A 17,745-nucleotide genomic window follows, 5' to 3' on the forward strand; every position below is an offset into this window, starting at 1 on the left:
TGTGTTGACATTAGAACCCAAGAGATGCATTGAACCAAGTGCAGCTCTCCATGTTAATGAGTGATGGAAAAAGTGATAACCGAGCTACCAGTGTCACAGGATTAAAAATAAATAAGAAGAATCAGGCCAGCTCAGCGGTAGATATCTGACAGATTTACAGGTATCGGCCTTATCTTTGCAGGAAAGCTAGAATTAAATTCTGCCTAAACGGCCAAAGCCCTGCACAAACTGTCCAGAAGAATGCGCTGTTGGCAAGCCACAGCACAAAGTAGACCATTAATCTCGACGTGATCCAGCCCCAAGCGAGTGTGACGGTCTGCGGTTTCACAAGTGAGTGAGTCTGAGCTACAGTTAGCTTACAAGTAAAAAGAGAGAGGTTTAAGTGTGAAAACATGTCTGACCTTTCCTTTGAGGTATCAAAAAATAAGTCATTCTGCTCAGACTTAATCCCAGGCATCGATTTATGCATGTGCACCCATATTAAAGCATACCCCAACACTGAACTGCAGACTGTGTGTCAACACTGTGGATTAAACATGACTCAGCGAAGCATTAGCAGTCTCTCTCAAGCCTAAAGCCATTACCAGCCAGTAATTATCCTACAAGACAACAACAAGGCCTGTAATGAAGACACAAAGGCTGCACATTTGGTGAGAAATGCTAAATTAAATAATTCCAATAAAAAGTAATAGTAAATCTTAAATCTTAAAGTTATATACATAACAATCTTTACAATTGAACTGAACAAAAAGTATTTTGGAATATTAATCGGCATGTTCATCAGCATGAAAGTTTCATCGTGTTTTACCTTCAGGTATTTGACAAGTTCTCCACCTGACACCTGAGGCGCAGGTGGAATGCTCTGACAGTGATGAAAGAAATTGTGCAAATGTTGATCCTATAAAGAGACACACAAAAAAGGTTAAAGGATGCAGATGAATCGTCAGCAGTTTTGTTGCACTAAAAGACAAACAAACTGACCTGAGTGTAGACAGTAGACACGAGGTGAGTGGACACCTTAAATAAAGGCTTGCCTCCATCCACCCATTTAACTTCAGGACCTGAATGCTACAGTACAAAGAAAAAGCAACACGTCTTTGCTCAATAATCATGTCATTGTTTCTATGAATGGCTTAAAATCTCTATAAAACATCTACAAACCATAATAGTCTGCATGACTAAATAAGGTCATGACTGTTTAAGGCTGCACTCTACCTTGCTTGCACCCTCGTGACAGCTGAGGTATCCAGCAGGCAGGTTGGCAGCCACAGGGACCTGGTTCTCATTCATGATCACCCGGCCGTCCTTCAGCAGGGGAAGCCAGGCGTAACCCACTGAGAAAATACACATGGGCAAAGACGGTCAGCTGAGCAGCGATGAAGAAAATGCAGAAAAGTCATACGCAGATATTTTATATGATGTGACTGGAAGACTTACCTTGAGTCTCAACCATGTCTCTCTTTTTGGTGCTGGCCTTGCTGTTGCTATCGCAGCTGACATGGTAGAAGGTGAAGAGGAGATGATGCTTATCGTGGAGCTGGGTGGGCAGCTCAATCTTATACTAAGGAATAAGTGAGCAAATAAACACTCAGTCATGGATTGTGTCGACTTATAGGTATGAATGGCACTAATCGCTGATATTCGGTTACCTCGTCGTAGAATTCAGGGTTGTGCTGGTGATGTAATACTGCAGCAAAGGCATTTTTGGTAAACAAGGGTCCTCCAGGTCGGCCATAGATGCACTGTGGGATGATAACAATAGTTACTTCCTGCGGCGGGAGGGGTTGTCCTTTAGGGAATTTGGAAGTACTTCCAGGAAACGTGCGAGTTTACCTTGAGTGGAACAGCCTCTTCCTCATCGGAGTCCTTGAACTCAATGCAGACAGCTATGTTTCTAGCCTGGGGATAGACAAAACGGGCAAAACTGACCCAGTTAGCCACTCTTGGAGAGAAAAGTTTCCTGTAACTTTTAGGCTACATATGGAGGACAAAGTCATCATAATTTTTCTTCCTGTGTCAATTCCCCTCTTGCAAATTAACAGCGTAGAACAAAAGTTTGCGATACCTTTGCAAACGACTTCTGGCTGTCGTACTTCAAGTGCTTCGGGTAGATATAGAGGTGATTGTTGTAGATGGTGAAAGGCTGAGAACATTTGGCTATGTACGGCACAAACTCCTCCACTTCGAAGAAGATGCTGGTCTTCTCGCTGACATCGAACTGCTTCACAGGAATGTAGGATGAGGTAACACAATCTATATACAGAAGCAAGAGGGAGACTAAATAAATAGCCTGCGGACAACGTGACCAGTCTGGTCTGAGCAGGAACGGCTTTCATCTCTTATGTCGGCTGCATGGAGCGAATATAGAGGCCTTACTTGTCAAGTCGGGGGCTACATTGTCAATGGTAACATCGAGGTTTCCTAGGATTATAGGCAGCTTGGCCATCTTCTCTGGCCTGAGGGAAAGGAAAATAAACTCCAGTTAAGTCTTTGCTATCATTTACCAAACACTAGAGTGCACAGAGACAAATTGTATACACACCACATTCACAGATGTGAGCAAATATCTTATTTTTTAACTGGATGGTATTTTTCCAAAGTACAATCTATAGCGGCACATTTTCCATCTTTTCCTTTCCAAAACATCTGCAAGACTACTCAGACAATTCATAACACAGAGCACTCAAAGAAGTATTACTAACTTTCTGAAGTCAGCCAGCAGCTTGAGCATATCCTCATTGGATAACTTGTTGCTGTCCTGTCTGTACAGAGCCGAGAAACGAGCACTTTTGTCGAGCGTCCCTGAAGCATCTTTGAACAAAGACCTACAAGAGGGAGAAGAAGAGTGAGGAACATTTCTCTTAACAATTATTTCCATAACTCATTTGTCTGTTAATTTGGTTTCAGTTAATCAATATTCAATTTAAACTGATATATTCACATATGAGAATGTAGAAGCAGAGAAAAACTTTTTTGTTGCACATTTGTTGCACTTAATGGTTAAATTAATATAATCACATTGAAAAGAACCCCACAAATGAGATATATAAAAGAATATGGAATAAATTGATGTTGCATCTCAAGCAAACAAATGTAATTAACTCATTTATTTTTGTGTTGGTCTTATCTTGCACAAAATAATCAGTGTGGACTAATGATTTGTAATCCAGGTCCAGAGGAAACAAAAAGAAATGTTATTGCTTTATTCTCTCTGTATGGATGTTAAATTGTGTGGAATTACGACTGTATTGCTGTTGTGTTTCTGTATGATCCTGGTGTAAACTACACAGAACTTTTTTATACAGACAAAACTGTTACAAGTCTGAATAGTTAAGGAGGAAAAGTACCTTGCTGCCCAGGCAAAAGGCATCCTGTACTGGCCTAACCGGCTGCATGCCAGCTTGGCATTTTTCAGGACCTTCTGTGCCACCTAGTGGAAAACAGGAACACAGTGTGAACTCAGCTTCATCACTGAAGTCAGTCTCAGCCCTGCAGCACTGTTCAGCACGCTGCCAGTCTCAACACACACAGATAAATCTTGATAACACGCCGTCCTCTCACACACACACACTCAAAATGCCAACAGGTTTACGGTGTTGCGTGCACACTCTACATGTTTTTCTCGCCCGAATCGCACACTTCAGGATGCGCGACCACATTTGTACAGCCAAAGTCAATGCTTCTGATGACAGTTTGTGCAACTAGTCAGCACTTTAAAAACACGGATGATTATCTGTGTATAATGTGGAATAATCTGTTGGAATCTGCTGAGTCCCGGAGAACGCACTGCCTCGTGAGGAGCGTGGTGGGTGGGTCAGTACCTTGGTGGAGTCTGAACTCTTCATGTACGGCTCGGCACAGTGGTTGATTCCCCCCTGAAGCACCTTCTCTATGCGAGCCACCAGGAAGATATCTGGGTGGGGGCATGTTACAGAGAACACTCCCTGTGGAAATAATAAAGATATTCAGATTTCCTCAGTGTTTATTATGTATTTTATGAACTGATAGATTTTTAATATGAAATAAAAAACACTCAAGTAGGGAAGCAAGTGTTATGTTTTTAGCTTTGCTAGAGATGGCAGGGTCCAGACTGAAATATCTCAACATTTATTTGGTGAATGATTGCCATGAAATGTTGTTCAACTTGTTAACTTACCTGTCTTGGATACTGCATGGCTGCCTCCGGCACCCCGTGGACCAGCCGTTGTCCCTCAGTGTCTCCTCCGCCGTTTATATACTGAGTGGTGTTATTATTAGGCACCATGCTCCTTACAGACGGGTGGTTTAAGTCCACGTGGAAGTCAGACGAGATCTTCCTGCCGTTCTGGATGTCAAACAGTGACAGGGTGATATAAAACGGCTCCACCTGAGGAAGAAGAAGAGGAACAGTTCTGCATTAGACGGATGATGCTGATGATTCTTTCGACTAATCGACTATTTTTTTAAATTATTCACTTAATATATGCAGATTCCCTGAGTTGAGAAATAAATAGTTAGATGGGTGCACCTCTGTCTAATGCACAGCTGCATTATTATCTCGGTGAAGGGCTGTGCATGTGTGTCATGTCAGTGTCTCTGTGGAGACAGGGCATGTTGACTCTGTAACAAACAGATTCTGTTGCGAGGGACGGCAGGACATCAGGCTCCATTATACAGATTGTTCGCCATTACTGAGCCTGTAGCCTGGTTGCTATGCCAACAGGCTCAAATAATAAGACGGGTCCATCCGGCCGCTGTAACAAAACATCTCATCCTTTTTCAGTCAGATATTTTAGGTTATTTATGGCCTCTTGTGGCCGTGGTCTTACATTTGTTGTGGGCCCTTCCTCGTTCTCGGCCACACAGCTTTGCAGATTGAACGAGAGGTCGTTGCAGTTCACCAGAACACGCTTGCCAAACTTCTCCTCAAACTGCTTCACATCTGGCTCTATTCCTGAGAAATCCAGTTTCTAAAGAGAGTACAATAGAGGGTGTTACAATTCAGTAGGGAGCGTCAGGTCGGACTTATTACCGTACGGGAATGTGCGTTTAAATTTAATTACCTGTGTGTCAGGATCCAGAGTGAACAGCTTCAATCTGGTCTCACTCCTCATCCTAGACTCGATATCTCTTGCGCTCTGAGGAGAAGAAAGGCATTTCCTAAATCGATTGAAACCACAACTGTCTGACACCACAGAAGCATCGTCTGTGAGATTCCCAGTCAGATGGTTTTAACATTAGAATTTTTTTTTTTTCATTTGCGCCCATCTGGAAATGAGGCTTCATATTTTACAGGCTGATCATGCTGGGCAGACAGGCTCAGCGGTGAGAGTCAGGTGGTACCAGCATACATTTCGTTGCAACACACTGTAACCTGTCAAGCTGTTTCCCAGTTAACTGTTACCACCAGTTTCCATGCACGTATGGCTTTATTGCTGCATACCACTCGGTGCTGCAGCAGCATGAAAAGCTTTCTTTTTAAACACTACACATCCTTTTTGGGAATAAAAAAAGCAGTCATCTGTCAGTAAATCATTTAAAAAGTGACACTTTTATCCTCTAAAATCTTTAACTCTTAATGCAGGTGTCATTTTGTCAAAACAAGTGTCAGCTTTTTTCCCTCTACTGGACGTCTCATGCTGAATGCTGTTGGATGCATCTTTCGCAGAGTTGCTTTTTTGGATGAACACCAAACATTATTCTGAATGGAAGAAGATTTGGCTCATCGCATGACAAGAAGTCTGTGTTTGAAGTCAGATCAGATCTACAAAAACAAATGAATGGCTGCGAAATTAGCTGTGTAACCAGCAACTCTTAAATCTAAATTTAAGCCACATGTTTGTGGGAAAGGAAGGCCCTCTCTTCCTCCCTTATAACTTCAATGAGGAGCAGAGATTTAATGCCTACAACTCCATGTGATGATGTACCAAATGTATGAGCACCCAGCTGGGAAAGTAAGACCTACCTGAAAGCTGTCCATACTGCCAGAGGAACTGTCTGACTTTCCAAGATCATCATCTAGAGGAAAATACAAGAAATCACTGGATGAGAGCCAAAGACTGCAGCGCATAAACAAAACTGCCTTGTGTTGTTAAATCACCTTAATCGTTCACTGACATGTGAAAGTTCAGTAAACAGTAATTGGACTGTACAGGAATCAGTCAGGGTTGAGATGGAGATAACTGCAGGTCTCAATTGCATATTTTAAGAAAGCTCAGAGATCTTTTCAAGCAAAATTGTTTTGTTTTTTTACTTCCAGGCACAGCGTGATTAATAAAACCTGAGGAGTTAAGGAAGATTAGTGGAGCGATTTGTGCAGAGGCATTCAGCCTCTTTCCTCCACGGCTAAGCCTCAGAAGACAGGAGGTGAGTATTAAAAGCCTGGGTGGTCTGGTATCATATCGCCCCAGACTAACATTACACTACAGGGCCAGGAAGAAGTGAGCAACGGGTAATGAGTGGATGCTGGTGTGAACGAATGTCTCTTTAAAAACATCCTCAGGTACATCCCAGAGTAAATAAACTGATAATGATGAGTGGATGATGAGAGGATTTATTATATTTATATATTAATATCCTGAATATCTTACTTTACAAAATATCACCATTGTAACTTCTGTAATTAACTGCATTTATTAAGATTTATTGAATTTTTAAAGCACCAACAAATTATTGTTTTCATTATCGATTATTCTTTTGACTATTCTCTCAATTAATTGTCACGATTTCCCTCCAAACTCCAAAGTGACATCTTCAAATGCCTTGTTTTTGTCCGACCAACAGTAAATACAGCAGAGTTAATGCCGTCTGAACGGTCGCTGTTATCTTTAAGAAGCAAAACATTGTTATTATTCACATAATTTGTGCGCCGCGACCACACACGAGCTGCTTTTGTCAGGCATTTTTCAGTCAAATCCAAGATATGGATGTTTTTACAAAGACTGTGAAAAACCTAAATCACTTCTCATCATAGGCTGGATAATATTTTGACTAACGCAAAAAGTATTCCGTTTCATATTTGTGTTCCTTCAGGCGCTGATAAAATACGCACCGTCATGAATGTCTCCGTTCCTCTTCTCCTGCATGGCGATCTCAAAGCTGCTGTGCAAGATTTTGTTGAGCGTGTTGATCCAGTCCTCCATCTCTCCTTCGCTGTCCGAAGCCAGCAGGTAGGTACTCTTATCCTGCATCTTCAGCTCAAAAGCAAACCGCCGAACCTTGTTGTTCTGCCACCGCAAGCCAGGAGGAGATCAGATGAGAGAAAGAAGAAAAGAAGAATTATATAAACTTGGGAGATAAGAAATAATTCAAGTGTACAAGAGCAGAAAAATCGGAACAAAGACGTTTTGTTATTGAAAAGGTGGAGGCTTCATGTTTGCCAAATGTTTTGATATCTGATATTGAATGATTGATCAACTGAGTTTAGTTTTTCACATCTGAAAATCAGATACCCAACTGTGGACATGGCACGGTTGAAGGAATGTTTCATCTCCCTATCCAAAGCTAACATCTAACAACTGCCAGCTCACCAGAAGGGAGCAAATTATTGGTTTTATGATCTAAATCATAGCTTTCTATACACCCTCACTTCCTTGTGTTATCCCATTTGTGCCTACAAAAACACGGATGTGGATGCAAGGTAAACATTCAGTCGCAATATAGTTAAAATGACACCATTTAGCCAGCAATCTACAATGTGTGAGTCACTGTTTTTGGAAAGAGATGGGAAGGTATAAGCCCTGATTTAATTTGACTGCACCAGAAAAGCAAATGGACAATGTGAGTTAGGGAGGGACAGAGTGTTTCCATCTGTGTAACAAAGCCTTTAGTTCTGCCAAGACCACAGCAGAGACTTTCTAAAAGTGGGATGGAGCTGCCCGGGTGAAGTCAACAGAAAATGAGCTGCAGAACCGAACTACAGCCTCCAAAACAGCCATGATGTCACCGTCTCATTTTGGGCTCGTAGCATTTCTTACAGCCCATCCAGACCTTATAACTCCTGACTCAGCTGCACTCTGTCCAAGACGCAGCGACTATGTTGAGGTCTGTTGCTTAAACATTTTAATGAACTGTTCGAGCAGTATTTTTTTCCGCGTAACAGGGGAGTCATCTCATTATTGTCAGCAGTCGGTAGATTGTTATGCTATTGTTATCGCTGTAGCTTGTCTACAATGTTGGAACAGTGGGGTGGGAGTGATTGGGAGGGACACTCATTATCTGCAGCCTGGCTGTGTAAACACAAGGAGGGGGAATAAAAACTGTAGTCTTGATAAACACTTGGTTGGAGGACCAGTCTCAATTTTCTAGACAACAACAGCTGAACACATCTTCAGGGAAATAAGTGGACAATCCAGTCAAAATGATTTTTGTACCTGTGCACCTGAACCTCAAATCACAATGATCAGTTTATATTTTTAAGCCCTTTTTGCCCCCGCAGGGACTCATCTAATTAACATGTGGCAAATTCTTAGTATGTTCGAGCATATGTTGGCATGCTAACAAAGCGCAAGAGCAGCTTGAGGCTCAGTATGAAGTCACTCCTCATGCCATTACAGCTGTAGTTAAACATCTGCAGTTTCACTCATAGAGCAGTTTCTGCTGGTTGACTTTAAGGCACGTGATATTTGTTACTTCAACGGAGCAGAAAACTCAACCTCAACTCTGCTATGGGTTGTGCAATGCTACTGGATTACTGTAGTGCCTATTAGCAGGAGAGTAATCACCAGTTAATCAGTGTATAGATGCTTCATCTGACTCATTTTCACTTTGAAACAGACAAGTAGAAGGAGCAAAAAATCTGTCTCTGAATGAGGTGTCAGTTAAAAATTCAATTGGCTTGTTGAAGATACCATATGTAAATCTAAATTATGTTTTGGGGGCAGTTTGTCCAACAGATAATTGACAGGTTTGTTATTTTTGTGCATGTTCTGGCCCCATTTCTTCAGGGATCACACTTAGTGATCTGCATCAGGGCGGCACGGTGGGGCAGTGGTTAGCCTCACAGCACAAGAAGGTTCCTGGATTGAACCCTGACTGGGCCCTTTCTGTGTGGAGTTTACATGTTCTATAATAACAGGTTAATCGGTGACTCTGAATTGCCCGTAGGTCTGAATGTGAGTGTGTATTTCTATGTATGAGCCCTGCGATAAACTAGCGACTTGTCCAGGGTGTACCCCACCTCTCGCCCAATGCCAGCTGGGATAGGCTCCAGCCCCTGTGACCCTAATAAGGATAAGTGTTAACAGAAAATGGGTGGATGGATCTGCATCAACAATGTTTGAGTTATCTGTCTGTTTTATGTATGTCTATGTAGAATCTAGCACCTGTCAGCTTTAGTTGTGCTATTAAATGTTGCAGCAGGCAGTGTCAATCTTATTTTGCGGTAATTGTTTAATAAAACTAAATAAAATGTTATTCATACATGTTTTAATGAAGTCGAAGTAAGTGTCTGTGATATAAAATATGTAAAAGAAAATAAACTTTCTGTATTTTGTGACACAAAATGCATAGAAAACTGTGAAATACAATCTGCTACAGACACCACAACCTGCAAAAGTCCTTTCAAACACCATGTGTGCCTCTCTCCTGCCTCTTCAGTTTGGGTTGATAACTCTCTTCTTTCACACAAAAGGAATCAGACAGTCCTGGAAAAAGCCACAACCCTCCATCTCATTCACCAGTAAATATCTAATTCATGCCAGCTGGCTACCACATCAGTAAACTCAGGTTCTTTTCCATCTATTGAGACGACAGACAGATGATCATACACCCAGTTAGGCTTGGCCTACATTCAGATAGTTGCACGTGGCATTGATTGTGAGGCCGATGGAAAGTGCACGGAAGTGAGACCTCAGCATTCACCTTGTTTCGCCAGCTCGGAGTCAGCAGTAAAGCTTCACCTTGGGGAGGAGAGAGCTCAGGTTTCAGGGAAATGAACGAGAGAGGCTCCCACAGATACTTTCCAGCAGCAGTCCATCATTGTTGGAGAAATGTGTGTCCCTGTTAATGGCTTACATTTACCCTGCATGTTGCAAAATAAACTGATAGAGAAAAGGAAGTTGCTATATCTGTATTCTCAGTTTATTCCCGGTAAATGGCCTTTTAATTTCCACGGAGGACAAGACCACATCCTGTGCTGCCATGGCGCCAGCAGGGATATCCCGTTTGGCAAAGCAGGTGGTGGGTCATCCAGGGTCATCGCAGTTCAACAATCACTGCCATCGAGGCAGAGATAACTGGAATATCTTAGAGCGTACCTGAACCACACCCATGCAGGAGTCCAGGAAGATGGTTCCTTTGGGCTCTTTGGAGATCTTCTCGTCTTTGTAGAAGTTCAGATTGTACGAGCCGTCCCCGAGCTGGGTCAGATGGAAATACCTCCTCTTGAAGGACTGAAACAAAAAAAGAAGAAATAACTTTCAAATCACTGGAAAACAAAATGCCATGTTTGTCCATAACAATAATTTATTTTTTATTTTTTTCAGCTGCCAGTAATAAGAAGCCTGCTTGTAAAAAAAAAAGGATAAACTAGAACCTGATACAAAACTTGCATACTTGGACAATTGTTGGCTATAATAAGTAAGAAGCTTCACATATTTAAAGCCTTTTGAAGCAAATTTATGATTGCTATATAAACAACATTGATTTGACTGGACCTCAGGGGAAAATGTGTGATGGAAAAATGACTTGGAAATCAAATCTTCACTTAAAAGACTTTTGGAAATTTTCTTTTATCTTGTTATTGTCAAAAAAGGATTAAACGGAAGACAGAAGACAAACATCTACTCTCTCCTGATCGTGTTTTTCCCCATCACTTCCACCACAATTTCCAGATTTCTATTTGCGGATCAAATAATCTCATAATTAATGTGTGGCCTTCATCATTGTCTCACCCTCATGGTGACGCTGATGGCACTGTTCATGTTGCCTTTATACAGCCAGCCATGTTTGGAAATCCCGCCTTTCTGGGATCCTAGGGAGGCCGTGTCCTGCAGGAGACATCGGACAATTAAAAACACACTGCAAAGGAAAAAACAATGAAATTTCACATTTTTAGATCGGAACATTTTTAGCAGGCTCGGTCATTCGGTCGGTTGGTTGGTCTACAAAAAAATTCCCCACCCTTTGGCTGAAGGAGGCTAGAGTTTGGCATTGAGGTCGAGTGTCTGCGAGCCTGTGTGAATGCATGAACTTATGGATGTATGTGGTTTGCATCATGCTTGTTTCATGATGAAACGAGTTGCAAAACTTTAAAATGGGTTACTCCACGTGTAAAAAATCAACAGTCATGCAGAGAAAACACATTTATACATCAAAAAAGCAAAGACAGATTTTACTCAAAGAAGACTAAACATGACTTAATTTGGTTATTTTTGCAGTGGCTCATCATGTCATATCACCAGAGCTTTTAACACACCCGACCAAAGCCCTTTCTCTGTGTGCAGAAAACCTTTGATGTTGTGGTTTGAGATGACACAGAGCCTAACGTGATGTAGGTCTGTCTCAATCCAAACAAGCAGGGAGAGGAACATTAAACAAACTATGACTGTTAAACAAAATAAATATCTCCATCTTCACAGCAGATCCATGACACATGGACCAGGTCGTAGCATAAGATAACGTCCTCGGCACAGGACCAAACACAAAAGCTACCGCGATCCACCAGCTATCATGATCCATAAAAATAAGCCAATTAGGGGAGTAATGAAGGAAGAAGCGACAAAGACAAAGTCATGTCCTGGTTTAGATCAGCACTGCATGTTCAAAGGATGTGTCATTTATAGTTATACTTTCCGACTTTGAAAGACTACAGGAGCTGTATCCCTGACAATTTCACACAATGAGAAGAGTGAATGGCCTTTCAAGATGTCTTCATCCTGATCCAACATCACTTCTTCTTCTTTTCCTTCTTGTTCCTATTCTCTCAGTCTAATGAAGCAAAAAGGGGCTTTGAAAAGTGCTGGCAAGAGTTATAATATTTTCAGTGTGCCTTGTGGAGCGATCTGAAAAGCATCTGGAAAGGTTCAGTACCTGTTTCTCCTCGTCAGTGTCTAGACAACATTCAGCAGTCACCGGAGAGGCAGACAAATCATTGGGTTCATTTTCTCTGAACTTAAATTTGCTCCAGAAAACGTTGCGAGGAGAGTTGCATTGCTAAACTACAAAATAAGAAGAGATGTTGCATATGGTCCAGAACACAGAAACATAAAAAAAAAAAGATTTATTCTGGGGATTTGCCTATAGGAGGCGTAGTTTGATATATCATGTGAGGAGAGAAAGTCAGGATCATCATCATACATCTTGTGAGGCAGCGTGACCTTAGAGCATGTTAGATAACATTTCAGCCACAGCTTGACTGTCTGTCAGGTGACTTATGAGCCTCGTCGTAGCTCACTCCTACGAGCCGTTCCAAAAACAACAAATACTCGTGTAATCTGTACAAAAACACACACCCTCTCCGTCATACATGAATTAGAAGAGGCTGATGAGAAAAGATCCAAATGTTGTTTGAAAATTTCGTTGCGCGCCAGCAAAAACTCTTTAAGTCTAATTACACTTAATGTTTCTCCACTAAATTACAGTTATTAGACTTTTTTTGCACTCTTCGCCGTGTGCAGTCTTGTTTGGGCTGGGTTTCTAATAAAATAAATAATCCTGAGTACAAATGCAGTCTGCAACAGGATGTCGCCAATTTGCGATGAACACACACACACACGATCACATGTCGCTCATTACTCTGTGATATTAATTGGATTATGTTGACGTTGTTAATGGCTAGTAAAAAAAAAGAAAAAAGAAGAAGAAGTAATACATAGACTCACCTCATCTTTGTCCACGTCCTCATCCACTTCGAATACATGAACAGCCAGTTTATCAGGCCTGGACACTTTGCTGTAGAAGAAACAATTCTCATTAACATCTGTAGTGTGTATTACCATGAACACTCTGGCACTGTACACTCTTGACATATTGACAAAGTTTACCTTAAAATATTTTTTACACCAACGCACTTTTTGCTACCTTATGTGGCAGATAAATCACACTGTGTTATCGCTTTGGAAAGGGACACTCTTCCCGGTTAACATATTTACTTTTGATGTTTTACGACTAGTATTTGAAATTTTAGCACTTTACGTTTAACGCCACTGGTTCTCCGTGATATCCATGGCGGACCGAGTTTTGCTTATTTGCTTTCAGTCTGCAAATCTTTCTACCACATGTGTCGGAAAGGTCTTACTGAGACTAATGTGGTTTTTTCCTCATGTTTTTGTCATTTAAAAAATAAAAAAAATATTCACAGCTGTCTCCAGAGAGTCAGAAAAAAAGGCAAGATCATTGGCAAATGCAAATTCCAGGAGTGTTAAAAAGCAGCACTTGACTGCTCATAATTAATTTTAAGGTGTACACTAGCTGCTGGAAGATGAAAACGTGCCAAAGGTAAGAATCACTTGAACTGAAAGCGGTGTGGGGTTTTTAACAGGCGATCTGCGTCATGGTGCATTGTTTTAACTTCCCCAGATTCAGTGAAGTGACAAAACATTTGGCAGCAGTGACAGTGTGAAAGTCATAAGGTCATTGTCAACTCATATTTAAACGTATTGGCAGTAAAATAGATATTCTTTAGGGAAGAGGCTGGAGCTGATGACACAATCTCCGGACAATGAGGGTGGTTTCCACACTGGCTACAGTCGGGAATCATCCAGTGCATCGCAGAAAAGGAAACACACCTCTGTTTCACGGAAATAAGAATTATTTGCACGTTTCCTTGTAATTAAGTCACAACAACATTTTGTCAAAAGAGGAAAAGAAAAAAAACGTGACTGTGTGTCTGTGGCATTTAGTTTAAAACCTCTGGCATCCATACATTACGTGCAGTAGCTGTTCTTACTTGCCCATCGTAAGAATGTCTTGGCACACTACCACATTACCTCTGTGAATATAGTGTACAGCAGTGTTTTTAACTATAGACTTACTTTGGAAGCTGTCGAAAGTCTCCAGAATAGTCCTCATACTTGTAGTTGACGACATGCCAGTTAGACTTGTAGGTCTTAATGCACTGAGGAGACAAGAGAAACAAATTAAACACCAACTAAAACATACCATACAGTGTGTAAATGCTAGAAAATACACAGTGCAGTGGTATTTCATGGCTGTGTTAAGGTGTCAGTATGCGTCAAAAGGAACTACTTTGTAAGAACTAGTTTGTTGTCCAATCATGTCTGAAGGAAGGAGTGTTATAGATGTTCGAAGACATATTATTCAGTCACTGATTGAGATGACGGTGCACACAATCTTTCCTTGAATGGCTTTAAAACAAACAGAGGTAGTTCTGAAGAGTGAAACAATCAAAAAATCAGCCTCATAGCTGAGTCAAATTTGTGTATAAAAACAGGTATAATTGTGAGATTGTTGGTTTGGGAAAGAAATTCCAGTGTTGGAGCACTGTCTACATCTGACTGGCACTTCGGTTGAACCACGTTGACACCTTTATAAGATTTAGCATTACACTCCTATAACACTGCCAGGCTCGCAAAGAACCAGTCAGAAAAAAATGTAAACACTGGGTGCCTCAGTTACCCACAATGCAACCTAACTGCCAGCAGGTCAGATATTCAGGTGTGTTATGTACAGCAGAAGTGTGTAGTTAGCAGCAGCTTAGATTTTTCTAATTTGAGATAGAAAGAAAGTAGTGTTGAATTGTTCCGATAAATTAAAATACAGTTTCTGACTTTAGCAAGAAAACACAATCACAATGCAATGGTTGTTTTGAGCAATAATTAAAAAGTCTGAAGGAAAAAAGGAGTGCATGGTTGGATGTTCACACCGCACCTCAGTCCACCCACCAGTACAAACTGGAAGGGAGTGTATCCCTGTCTCCCTTTACTTAGAAGAGAGACATCTGTTCATTGTTAGAGTCAGAGATAGGAGAAGCGCTCTGGTATCCATTCTGCAGAAATGCGTGCCGTTTACAAGAACTGCTCCGTCAGGGAGGCAAAAATGCAACCTGATCAGGAGAGCGATCGGAAACAGAGAGGCTACCCGTTGGGTTGACCCGCACAGCTGTCCTGGTGACGTCACACTTGACCGGGAGTCTTAGTTTCTTTATGTCTTCAGACAAGGCTCCTTAAAAACTGACCTTAGACCTGACCTGACCTTTGAACTGTTGGCAGCCAGTTGGTCTACAGATTAAAAAGACAGCAAGAGCAGTGTGCACAGGCCGGATGGTAACCTGCTGTGTAGCCATAATTCATCATTTTTCAGCACCAACTAGAAATAATACATAACAAGTAGTTTCTCATTTCCACAGCAATTAAATTACTAAACAAAACAAAACTTTTTAGGAGTGTTTAAACTTGTTCTGTCGTATGCTGAACCATTAGATAGCAGCAGACAGACAGCACCGAACCAACGCTGACAGAAAATAACCAGAAGTCTGAAATACTTGTGGACTGTAGAAATTAATTGCTCTTTATCATTCCTATGTCCCCTGGAATAAAAAAGATATAACTGAATAAATACAGTATAAATATTTCAGCTGCTTCCAGTAATGATCTGTAATGAGTCCAGATAGCATCCACGCAACAGGCTGCTTCCTGATGTGCTGTGTACATTGCTGCTAATATTAGGTCCCAAATTAGGAAATGAGTCACATTAGTGTCACCGCGAATTGTTTGTGTTGTTTACGTGCGTGTGATATACCTTCCATAACCACTTCCTAACCTTTTGTGCCAGACTTTTTCATGTTTTGTAATTAAATAAACAGTCTTTAGACTTAATTTCATATCTACAGATATAAAAGTCTCATTCTAGAGTAACAAAAACTAAATAATTCTGACTTTCAGGTGATTATACACCCAATATATGTACAATTACATTCCATTTTGCCATATTCAGTATATAAAGCTCCCTAAATCTTATACACTGGACCTTTAAGGGGTTAATACTAATCTACTTGCTTTATTACTGTGCAGATTTGACTGACATCACTTTTTTTCCACATATATGTGGAAGCCAATGAAAAGGATATCGAAATCTGTTGTAACTTTGGGTTTGAGCAACTGCGTCTTAGATAAACACACAATTTTTCCAAAGAGGTTGATTAAGAAAATGTGTTTTCAGGGCCTTTAAATCTGCTTACCTCTTGGACGAACAGACTCTGAGCCTCCCTCTCTGCATTTTCAGGCACTGTGGGGTAGAGTGTCCTCCCTTGCCGCCTCAGAGTTGAAATCTGTAAAACAAAGCGGTCGTTTATTCAACAAGAGAAACAGAACGGGGGAAATTACAACAAACCTGACAACGCTGTAAAAGTGAAATTGAAACAAAGTGTGGAAGACATTGCTCAAGCTGGACACCTTTACCCAGTGTTACAGTTTGTGGTCTCAGCTGGACACAGTTGCTCCGGGGGCGTTCTTTCAAATATTATTCTATGTTTGAGAAAGGACTGATGACTTTCTGAGGGTTCAAAGGGGCAGTATGTGAGGGAGGCAGGATGCTTAGTCCATACTGTTCAGCTCCAGGACCAGCAGACACACCCTGAGTCTGGCTCTCTGCCATTGTTGTACAGACAAACTTTGAGTAATCAGCATCCCAGCACCTCTAATCACCTCTTTGTTTAAGCCCTTCATTAATGACCAACAAGTTCACTGAGTGCTTCGTAGCCAAAGAGCAGTTTCAGAGCACAACAGAACTCAAAGCTCTGCTTCCAAGTCAAAACCTGAAATCATATTAGTCGTCTTCAGCTGGCACAAAATGCTGCTGCACGTCTTTTAACTGGCACAAGCAGATATGAGCACATTTCACCTATTTTAGCTTCACTCCACTGGCTGCCTGTCCATTTAAGGATTCTTTTAGAAATTCTTTGCTATTTGCTTTTAAAGCCTTGAATGGCCTTGCCCCACCTTACCTCTCTGAGCTGCTGCACCCCTATACGCCTAGCCGTTCTCTCAGGTCAGCTGGACCAGCTGCTCCTGACAGTGCCTAAAGCTCGGCTTAAGCTCAGAGGGGATCGAGTGTTTGCCGTCGCAGCTCCAAAACTTTGGAACGAATTGCCGCTGCACATTAGACAGGCCTCCTCTCTGTCTCATTTTAAAACCCACCTCTTCTCATTGGCTTTTGACACCATGTAGAGGGTTGATTTTATGTGTATACATGGATATTTTTTTTAATCTTGTGCTGTTTTTATTGTGTTTCTATTGTGTTTTATCTTGTTGTGCAGCACTTTGGAAACCTTGTGTTTGATAAAAATTGTGCTATATAAGTAAAGTTGGATTGGTTTAGATTGAGAGCCGTTCTAGCTGTTGGCTGCAGTTTCGCAATACACACATCTGTACTTAAAAATTATGTATAATTAATATATGTGTCGTTACAGGCAGTTTGTATGAGCAACCAGGCTTCATTCAGCCCCTCTTAGATCCACGACTGTGATCACACATTTAGATTGACAGCTCTTAAGAAACCTCTGGGTGACATCATTGAAGACAATGTCCATATTCATTCATTCAAACTATGCTGAAAACAGTCCAGCATATAAAATGAATACTTTTATCATGAGTTGTGCCTCATGGAAAAATGAATATAATAGAATAGTATATCGTTTTCTTTTCATTTATGCTTTCTGCTGTACAGAATAACTCTTCAGCTTTCCTTGACAAGATACAAGAACAAAAACATCAATTTCAAGCAGTTATATAACTGACTGATATATTGGACCAATACTGAGTTGCGTTTAAATGATAGTATATAATTTATTCCTTTACAATAGTGACT

The 17,745-nt window shown here is 41.1% G+C and overlaps 1 protein-coding gene across 14 annotated transcripts in view; it reads right to left on the reverse strand.

The window, feature by feature from the left end:
• The window catches only part of LOC104922681 (dedicator of cytokinesis protein 9), a 74,418-nt gene that overhangs the window by 18,281 nt on the left and 38,392 nt on the right, over window positions 1–17,745 (reverse strand). For all 14 annotated transcript variants that reach the window (XM_027290940.1, XM_019274196.2, XM_019274194.2 and 11 more), the window contains exons 3-23: window positions 16,118–16,207; window positions 13,953–14,035; window positions 12,801–12,870; window positions 10,872–10,967; window positions 10,236–10,370; window positions 7,031–7,205; window positions 5,945–5,997; window positions 5,043–5,117; window positions 4,809–4,949; window positions 4,157–4,366; window positions 3,822–3,944; window positions 3,348–3,430; window positions 2,703–2,825; window positions 2,377–2,456; window positions 2,066–2,253; window positions 1,834–1,899; window positions 1,650–1,742; window positions 1,438–1,561; window positions 1,216–1,334; window positions 982–1,068; window positions 809–898 (exon numbers count right to left, since the gene is read on the reverse strand). In XM_027290940.1, coding sequence (XP_027146741.1) covers window positions 809–898; window positions 982–1,068; window positions 1,216–1,334; window positions 1,438–1,561; window positions 1,650–1,742; window positions 1,834–1,899; window positions 2,066–2,253; window positions 2,377–2,456; window positions 2,703–2,825; window positions 3,348–3,430; window positions 3,822–3,944; window positions 4,157–4,366; window positions 4,809–4,949; window positions 5,043–5,117; window positions 5,945–5,997; window positions 7,031–7,205; window positions 10,236–10,370; window positions 10,872–10,967; window positions 12,801–12,870; window positions 13,953–14,035; window positions 16,118–16,207 — 2,304 coding nt within the window. The remainder of the gene's footprint in view (window positions 1–808; window positions 899–981; window positions 1,069–1,215; window positions 1,335–1,437; window positions 1,562–1,649; window positions 1,743–1,833; window positions 1,900–2,065; window positions 2,254–2,376; window positions 2,457–2,702; window positions 2,826–3,347; window positions 3,431–3,821; window positions 3,945–4,156; window positions 4,367–4,808; window positions 4,950–5,042; window positions 5,118–5,944; window positions 5,998–7,030; window positions 7,206–10,235; window positions 10,371–10,871; window positions 10,968–12,800; window positions 12,871–13,952; window positions 14,036–16,117; window positions 16,208–17,745) is intronic.

Source organism: Larimichthys crocea, chromosome XVIII (assembly GCF_000972845.2).
Source record: "Larimichthys crocea isolate SSNF chromosome XVIII, L_crocea_2.0, whole genome shotgun sequence".
Lineage (NCBI taxonomy): Eukaryota > Metazoa > Chordata > Actinopteri > Sciaenidae > Larimichthys > Larimichthys crocea.